At 34.2% G+C, this 10070-nt stretch overlaps 1 protein-coding gene and 1 pseudogene across 1 annotated transcript in view; one reads left to right on the top strand and one right to left on the bottom strand.

Annotated features, from left to right (window-relative positions):
* LOC110463191 overlaps positions 1–6516 on the top strand; it is a 9631-nt pseudogene extending 3115 nt beyond the window's left edge.
* A 1018-nt stretch (positions 6517–7534) lies between these two features.
* The window catches only part of LOC110463192 (P2X purinoceptor 7-like), a 3556-nt gene continuing 1020 nt past the window's right edge, over positions 7535–10070 (bottom strand). Inside the window, exons 2-4 of the mRNA XM_021517584.1 lie at positions 8914–9144; positions 8418–8591; positions 7535–7798 (exon numbers count right to left, since the gene is read on the bottom strand). Coding sequence (XP_021373259.1) covers positions 7535–7798; positions 8418–8591; positions 8914–9144 — 669 coding nt within the window. The remainder of the gene's footprint in view (positions 7799–8417; positions 8592–8913; positions 9145–10070) is intronic.

Here is a 10070-nt window from a genome sequence, read left to right on the forward strand (position 1 = left end):
GGGGGGGGGCAAAATTTATTATGGTTTATAATGGCAAGTGATACTTTGAATATTACATGTTAATAACTTGATTGGAATTATAACCTTGAATTGACAGTTTGATACTTTGAAAATTTTGAGCCAGCCCTACCCCCAAAGGCTGTAGGGTGGGGCTCAAAGGAGTCAGTGTGCTAAAATTTCTTCATTTTCCTTGTTTAGAATCAGAGGTGCTGGTTTCAAATCCTTTTTAGTCTGAAATCTGTATGCTAGATATTGAATAAGGTGGTTTTATTGTTTTTTTGTCACTTTGAATAATATTTCTGTTCATGTTAAAAACACTCATGTTAAAAACTCTCTGTATAAATATATCAGGTGACCGTAAGGCCCATGGGCCTCTTGCTATTGATGGCAATCCACCAAATTCAGTAGTTTTTCAGAACTATGTTCAATCATAATTGCATGCATAGGATATATGATATGTGTTGTGGGGCAAACAATTTTGTTTGCAAACTATCACAGGTCAGTATCTCTTTTTTTTTTTTTTTTTCAGTGTAACCATAGATATTACTGAAGATTTGGATGATGACGCAGACATGAATGATGACGAATATGAGCCTAGTTTTAACCTCACAATTGGGTATATCTTTTAGTCAAAATACTTTATTTTCATTACAAGTGTTTGGTTTTATTATTGTAATCTGTTCCTTTGCAAAAAGACAAATATATTTGTAAACAAGTATTTTTTCTTTTGAAATACTGGTTGTTTAATTTGGGCTTAACGTCACTTCCAGAATATTTCACCGATATTGTGACAATTTTGGAATAATAGTATATGAATTAAAACCAAACTGTTTTCAGTGTGATATATGTTAAACAAATTGATAAGTTTCTAGATAAATGTCTTTTCCAATTTTGAGGTGTTTTTTTAACGTTTTACAATTTGTCCTCAGACCAAAGGATGTCATTGACATGGATGATGTTGCGGCAGCAGACATATTATTTGATGAGTCTGACAGTGATGATATCGATTATGAGGAGAATTCTGATGAAGATGAAACTGGAGGTTCTGGTATAAGAAAAATATTGAATGTCCCTGAAGCACACCATCTATTGAATGATGAAACTGCCCTCGTCTATGTTAAACAATTACAGCTACTTGCCAGAAAAAGAGTGGAAAGTTCATGTAAAGTGAAAGGATGTGGCAAGCCTGTTGACATAAATACATCATTCATTGGGTCTGCAATGTATTTGAAGTGGGTATGTAAACAATCTTTTAAGAATATTCATGTACTTATTCATCTGTTTACTCTGAAATTCTTTAAACTATCTCTGTAAGTTGTCATGTATCTCTCATATTGCAACATTTATAACCAAAGTAATAAAAATTGTATAAGGTAAGTTGTTTAGTGAGACAGTACATATATTTATATCGGAGATACGGGTGCCCTATAGTAATCACTCTGTCTGTCTGTCTGTCCGTCCACAAATTTTGTTCCTGGCTGATAACTTTGATATTTATTGACCGATGTACATAAAACTTGGTCAAGATGTTTAGTTCACAAAAATACACATTGAGGTAAAAAGTCACGGTGAAAGGTCAAGGTCATTAGGTTCAAAGGTCAAGGTCAAATTTAACATATTTTCACTGATGAACATTTTGTTGTAATATTATGAAGCAAAGTTGATCAGAATTAAACAAGGGGTCAACTGACCAAAGGTCAAGGTCACTGGGTCAAAGGTGAAGGTTAAATTTTGTATCTTTTCCTTGATGAACATTTTGTTATGATATTAAGGAGCAAAGTTGGTCGGAATTAAAGAATAAGTCAATTGACCAAAGATCAGGGTCACTGGGTTAATGGTCAAAGTCATTTGGGTCCAAAGGTCAAAGACAAAGTGGATCTCTGACTTTGACCCTGGCTCTTGATGGAGGAGGTATATAAGGTTAAATAAATCAAATCAAAGCTAACAAATAAGTATTGCACCGGTATTTACATTTCTGTTAGCCCAGGAAAAAATATGGAGGTGAAAGGAAACAAGACTAACATCATAGTACATGTAAAATGTATACTTTCCTTCTTTGCGATTCTTTTTGAAGTCCACATATCAAATGTCAAGCTCAGCTATATGGGCAGATTGCTTCTTGATGATTATGGGGATATATTGCCACAAGACAGGGGCCTTACTGACCTGTCAGTGTTCTAGTTTATTAAACCATTGCAGCTGGAAAAAATAGTTATTTTTTTTGCGATAAACAAGTTTGCACAAGGTTATGGCAAACAAGTTTGGTGTGAAGAACTATTCTAGGTCTCGTTTAAAATAAATAATGAACACAAAAAAAAAATATATAAATCTTAGCAGAATTAATTAAATAACTATTTTTTTAATTGCATTACAGTTATGTCCTGGTGATCACATGGCCTTTCATTGGTGTTCGCAACCAGTTCTAAACAAAAGACTAAATGGAGGTGACCTCATGATTGCGTCTGCCATTCTGTTATCAGGAAACAATTTCAGTAAAGTGAATTTAATTGCAACTTTTCTGAATCTACATTTTATTGACAACTCAACATTCACAAGAATGCAGAGGACCTATCTCACGGCCTGTGTTGATGAACTATGGAAGGAACAGCAAGCAACATTGATAAATGAATTCCGAGATAAGGATGTCATTCTATTAGGTAATGAAAATGGTTATCTAATTTATTTTATTTAGATTTATAAACTCTCTTTGGACAGGTTCTTCTTGTGTTATATGCACTGCAGATACATATTGAATATCCTTTGAAATTGCTGTGACTGTGAGTTTTTGCGTAAATTATTGTCATATATAAATCTTCTTAGCACTAGTATAATAGTTTTGTTTGCTGATTTTCTTAAGGTGATGGAAGAATGGACAGTCCAGGCCATTGTGCACAGTATTGTACATACACAATGCTGGAAAATGATACGAAAAAATGTATTTCCATTGCTACGTTAGACAAACGGGAGACGGCTGGGAAGAGTACAAACCTGGAAAAGGCAGGATTCCTTCACACTATTCAAGAATTGAAAAGGAAGGGGATCAAATAACTGAGGTGGTGACAGATGCTCATATGCAAATTGGATCTGTCATGAGTTAGTATTAATAGAAAATAATAGGACTTGAACCTGTAGTGGTAGATTATGTTAGCATATATACAAGACAGATATATGATTTTTTTGAATTTTTTTTGGCTGTACAAAACAGTTCAACATTAATTTTTACTGCGATAGGACTTGAACTAACATACCATAATTGCATTGGTTGGTATTTCTGAAATTTCATCACAATTAACATAGAGAGTGAACACTGAGTTATGCATGGTGTGTATCAATCAATATATCATGTAGTAACACTTTGACAGTTCCTTTCTTGTGAACAGGAAAAACATTATTTTTACTATTACTTTCACAGAGAAACAGTTTCCCAATATAAAACATTCACACGATATATGGCATGCTGCAAAGAACCTTGGCAAGAAGATAATTGCTGTAAGTGTTCATAGTAAGAGATTATTGATTACAAATTTAAATGTAGTGTTGACATGCAAGTAATTTGGACTAATCCTACTTAGACATTTAGCTTTGCTTTGACATTAAACGTGTACATTTTTCTGAAAAAATTCTTATAACCACTACTATAATCAGTAAGCATTATGCTCATATGAAATGTAAATAATACAACTATGATCTTTACAGGACTGTGCAGTACTTTTACAGTACATTTTTATATTACACCTTTTGCTTTTGTAATGAAAATCTTATTGTAATTTATAGTGCTACTACACTTATTATCCTGCTTCAAGAAAGACATGAAGCTAATTGTTATGTTTGATAATGCTTAAAATATGATTCAACATTGTCACTTCAGGCTGGACAGGACAAAAAATGCACATCATTGCAGAAATGGAGTCGAGATATTATTAACCACTTTTGGCACAGCTGTAAAATGGCAAGCACTTATGAAGAATTCTTGGTAATTGAAAGCTTTCATACTTACCCTTTATAACAATATCCCCTAGAACAAAGCTCATGTTCTTTATATACAGTTTAGATATCACCTAGACAAAATTCAAGTATGTTCTTTATAATTATGTTCTTGAACATTAAAAAAAAAAGTGCTTTATATGTAAGCCTTTTCAGAAACAAAATATTTGCATGGAAAATGAGTATATTACCTTTATATAATTTCAGGAAATATGGGGTGGAGTGCTACACCATGTCATAAATGAACATCAGTGGGCAATGTCATATAATGCTATTGCTTTTGGTGAATGTTCCCATGGTGACCTTAATGATGCCAGAGACAACAAAGAATGGTTGGAAGCGGGAGGCCCAGCGCATACAGCCCTTAGAAAACTTGTCCTTAACAAAAGACTTCTGAACTGTGTACCTTACTACCTAAATTTTCGGTAGGAACTAATTCGCATATTTTTTACCTTGTGAACAAGAGTGATTACATAACAGTTTTCCATACACTTTTGCAGCTTATCATTTTATTTCACAGTATTGTCATATTGAAAACTGTTGTAACTACTGGATGCGGGTGTGTTAAAAATGTGTTGAAGTTTCACAGTTTAAAAGATTTCTTACATAAATGTGGGTTTGTTGTTAAATTGATTGCCAGCATAATGTCATCTTTTATATAGTTCATTTATAATATAAATATGTGTTTTGCTTTGCTTGAGGAATGAGTATAATATTGGATAGCATTAAAATTCACCATTTGTCTGCCCTATCACAAGCACACATTGTTAGTCCATTTTGACCAAATTTCAAAGGTGCACTTTGTGAAACAAATCCTGTTCATTGTACAACATAAACTTTCCACATTTTCAAATGCTTCTCCAAAAAAAATCTTGTGAACAGAAAGTGACAGATCTTACAAGTTTCATTTTAAGCATTATGATGCTGAAATGTATATAAAGATTGTTTCATTTGTGACCATTGGGCCATCAATAGGGTCATTCTATGGGAACAAAGTTTATAAGGCTATTAATTATTTGTTGATGATTTCATATTTATTCTTGAGAATTGAAAGTGACAAGGCTTTTTTTATCTTCAACAATAGGAGCACTGCTGAACTGGAAAATTTCCAAAATCACATACTGATGAATGCTGCCAAAAGATTTGCCTTCTCACCTCCTGTATACAAAGCTAGAAATCAGTTGGCAGCAATGGACCATAATGAGAATATTGACAAGCCTGCAATGAAAAATAAAGACGGAACTACAAGGTACAATACAAAGATTTATTGAAAAACCAATATTTCTGAGTATTAACCAGTTTTGTAGCATGTTTATACGTGATTAGCAAGAATAAAGTTTTGTCAAAGCACCATACATGTAATTCATAAAATAAACAAGATAAAGAACCTATGTTCTCTGTTTGAAGTAGAAATATCTGTAACGGGTTTGTGTTATTACATGTAATATAACTTGATGTTATTTTGTGAATAACTTTTAAAATTGTTTCCAAAAGAGCTGTATACCATATACCATGTAACATTTCTTGAAATGCTTCATACACGACTGTCTATGACATTTTCTTATTAGTTTTTGTCGATTATTCGTGGTCTGACAACATGCAGAAGGATATCAATTTTGTTTTGTGAAGATAACGAAGTTCACAATTTCTTGAACATATTATTGAAGTTGTTAAAAAGTTTCTTGTTGCATATGACATCAGATATACAACATCCTATACAACAAAGCTAGAAATCAGTTGGCAGCAATGGACCATAATGAGAATATTGACAAGCCTGCAATGAAAAATAAAGACGGAACTACAAGGTACAATACAAAGATTTATTGAAAAACCAATATTTCTGAGTATTAACCAGTTTTGTAGCATGTTTATACATGATTAGCAAGAATAAACTTTTGTCAAAGCACCATACATGTAATTCATAAAATAAACAAGATAAAGAACCTATGTTCTCTGTTTGAAGTAGAAATATCTGTAACGGGTTTGTGTTATTACATGTAATATAACTTGATGTTATTTTGTGAATAACTTTTAAAATTGTTTCCAAAAGAGCTGTATACCATATACCATGTAACATTTCTTGAAATGCTTCATACACGACTGTCTATGACATTTTCTTATTAGTTTGTGTCGATTATTCGTGGTCTGACAACATGCAGAAGGATATCAATTTGGTTTTGTGAAGATAACGAAGTTCACAATTTCTTGTACATATTATTGAAGTTGTTAAAAAGTTTCTTGTTGCATATGACATCAGATATACAACATCCTATTTTGAACAGATACAGAAGAACATACAATAAAAAATCTGGCAGGTGGACTGTCCACACAGTAAAGGAGAAGAAAACATATGAACATGTCAAGTGCCTAAAGTCCAGAATTGTTACAAGGAGATTAGAGGGCCGTGTTGGAATGCATGGGAAACGAGTGTTAGCAGAGGATGATCCAAGGAGATTACAGAAGAACATTGCACCAGTACCACCACCGCCAACTTTAACACTTGTAGAAGAGAAAAGATCAAGACTGAATTAATTACTTACACAATTTTATTTCAAGAGCATCCAATGCTATTATATGTTTTTCCATGACATTGTTATTTGTCTGTGTGTATGCATATGAACAGTAATGGAAATATATGTAATGATTAACCTAGGCATGTTGACTTGAAATGTAGTTCAGATTTAACACTACAATGTATATAAGTGTTTGTGTCACTGAATTTCAATGTCTGAGCAAATTCACCAGAACAACTCTTTTCATATAATAACTTCCACTGATTTGTACAAAATATAGTGTTTCACATAATAACTTCCACTGATTTGTACAAAACATAGTGTTGGTATCCACTATCAACTGTGTTGGTATAGCATGTTAGAATTCTTGCATTTTTTACGATCAAAAGAATTGTAAACAACAATGTTCCTGTAATAATGGGGAATAATGATGAAGAATAATGTTCCTGTAATAAGGGGAACAACAAAGTTCCTGTAATCACGAGGAACAACAAAGTTCCTGTAATCATGAGGAACAACAAAGTTCCTGTAATCATGAGGAACAACAAAGTTCCTGTAATCATTGGGAACAACATAGTTCCTGTGATCATGAGGAACAACAAAGTTCCTGTAATCATGAGGAACAACAAAGTTCCTGTAATCATGGGGAACAACATAGTTCCTGTAATCATGGGGAACAACACAGTTCCTGTAATCATGAGGAACAACAAAGTTCCTTTAATCATGAGGAACAACAAAGTTCCTGTAATCATGGGGAACAACATAGTTCCTGTAATCATGGGGAACAACAAAGTTCCTGTAATCATGGGAACAACAATGATCTGTAATAATCGGTAACAACACTGTTCCTGTGTGAATTGTCATGGGAAAGACAATTTTTCTGTAAACATGTATATTATAGTCATGATAAAACCAAACACCAACTGTCATTCAACCAAGGTGTCTACAGACTGGCATTACATTTAAAGCTAATTACATTTGGGAAAAACATAAAAAATGCTACATGTTTCAATAAACCTATTCAAATGTGAGTTATTTTACTCAAGTCTGGATGGAACAAACCCAACATACTGTCCATACTGATCTGGGTACTTGTCCCGTATAGCCCAGACACAACAACTCGGAATAACAGCCCGAACACCGGCCCCAAGACGTCCATGTTGCCACAATACAAACTGTCTATAGGCTGCATGTCTGTTACCCCTGTTGTAGTCATCGTCATTTGGAATGGCTAACACATCCTGTCTGTATAGCCTTGCTACTGCCAGCACAGCTTCATGGAGTACAATCACTCTGAAGTCCTGGAAAAATAAGTTACCGAGTATAAGACGTATGCATGTAATGTTTATATGAAAATAATTTACCGTAGTTAAATATTTCCGTTTGTTTTTTGTATTCTGAGGGAATCTGAATGTCATTATAAAGTTGATGTGAAAGATTTTTTCAGACATAGACTTTGCTGTTATTTTCAATAGTACTTTGTCTTCCTATGCATTATATATGACTGGTGAATGTCATAAAAATGCATAAAGTCCATATGCATGACATGGCACACTAACTAGTAACTGTTATAACTTTCAACTGTAAATTTGTTTTCAAATATAAAAGATTGTGTTGTAGCTAGATCATGATTTTAGGTTAAAGTCCTTTTGCAAAGATAATTTTTGTTTCTTTTAGATATTTTATTTATTATGGTCCATCCCATTTTGTAAGTTTGTGTTCTTCAGTATAAAACTTCGGTGGAATTGTAATTAAAAACTGAGTATATTAACCTTTCATCGTTGACATTGAGAAGCTATGAGCATTATATTCACCACCGTGACATTTGTCATTCTTTATGACACAGTTTTATTATTAAGGTGTTATAGTATGCATGAATATTACAGTATGTTTAATCCGGAGAACATTTTGGTTACTCACGGGCATTAATGTAGTACAAAGTTCTGGTGTATGCCGACAACAGCGCCTCTCTACTTCTGTTGGCATATCACGGCAATTGCCACAGGAACACCAGTCTGGTGCTACACTACCTGGTGGGGGATGATGGCCTCCCATGCCTGGGGCGTCATTAATATCAAAAATGATACTTGGAAACTTTAATGCAGTTTCAATGAGCAAATGTTTGGCATCTGTTTCGCTCATTGTTAATTAAAATGTTCCATAATATACCAATTCAAATTGAAGAAAGTCAACTGTAAGAGGTTACTGAGGAAGGCTGTAATGTACTGTTTTTTTACAAAAATCTATAGTATGGAGAAATATCATTTTTAGCTCACCTGGCCCAAATATTACAAGTGTGAGATTAATACCAGGTGAGCGATGCAGGCCCATTTGGGCTCTTGTTTACATAAGGTTTAAATTATATTTATTTGTATATTACATATAAGTTTTTAAAATAATATAAACATGCATGTACCTCAAGTGACCTTCTTCGTTCTTCTTGTTCCTGCCTAGCCAACTCTGCACTGGTTGGTGCTGGGGCCCTATATTGTCCTCGACCACGCCCCCGCCCCCGAACTCCACGCCCAGGACCTCGTCGCCTTGATGGCCTCCCACTTGCCCGTGTACCCCTACCCCGCACCATTGGACTTGAGCTCCCACCACTCTCTTCATAATCCCTATTCTCATCGCTGTTACATGTACTAGACTAATATAAAAAGAACATTTTTTAATCATAAAATATAAATATGTGCAATACATACACAAGTTTGTTGATAATTTGAAAAGGAGAAAGAAGATCATAATTCTTATAGTACCATATTGACCGTTTTTAGCTTACCTGGGCTGAAGGACCAAGTGAGCTTATGCCGTGGTGCGGCGTCCGTCAGTCTGTCGTCAATATTCTACTTTAAACGACTTCTTCTTAATCACCAAAAGGCCTTGGATGATATTTTGCCAGTAACATGCTGGGATGAAGGGCTACCAAGTTTGTTCAAGCAAATGACCTTCCCCAATTTTCAAGTTGACAGGGGTCAAATATGTTTAAAACTTTTAAACAACCTTTTCTGAATTACCAAGTGGCCTAGGGTTATGATATTTTGCCAGTTAGATGCTGGGACGAAGGGCTACCAAGTTTGTTCAAATGAATGACATTCGCTCATATTCAAAGTCACAGGGATCAAATATGTTTAAATCATAAATGACTTGTTCTGAATATTCAAAAGGTCCAGTGTAATGATATTTAGCCAGAAGTATGCTGGGACGGAAGGCTATAAACTCTGTTCAATTTAATGTCCTTGTTCGACTTTCAAGGTCACAGGCATCATATGTTTAAATCATTAAATAGATTCAAATGAATCGAACACAGATATTTTGTCTGTAGCTGTATATCGTCCACTTTTGAGATTATAAGTGTGACATTAATACCAGGTGAGCGATTCAGGCCCATTGGGCCTCTTGTTAACTTTTGTGGTACATTTTACAATGTTGCATAACTAGCTACAACTTAGTACAAGGCCAACACACAGTCATAATGCTTAAAGTCACCATAACCTAAATATTGTAGTTTGAATTACTTGACTATATACAAGATTAATATTGTAGTCCAGCAGCTATGAGACATCGGTTAGAACC

The sequence above is a fragment of the Mizuhopecten yessoensis genome, unplaced genomic scaffold, assembly GCF_002113885.1.
Source record: "Mizuhopecten yessoensis strain PY_sf001 unplaced genomic scaffold, ASM211388v2 scaffold10873, whole genome shotgun sequence".
Classification (NCBI taxonomy): Eukaryota; Metazoa; Mollusca; class Bivalvia; order Pectinida; family Pectinidae; genus Mizuhopecten; species Mizuhopecten yessoensis.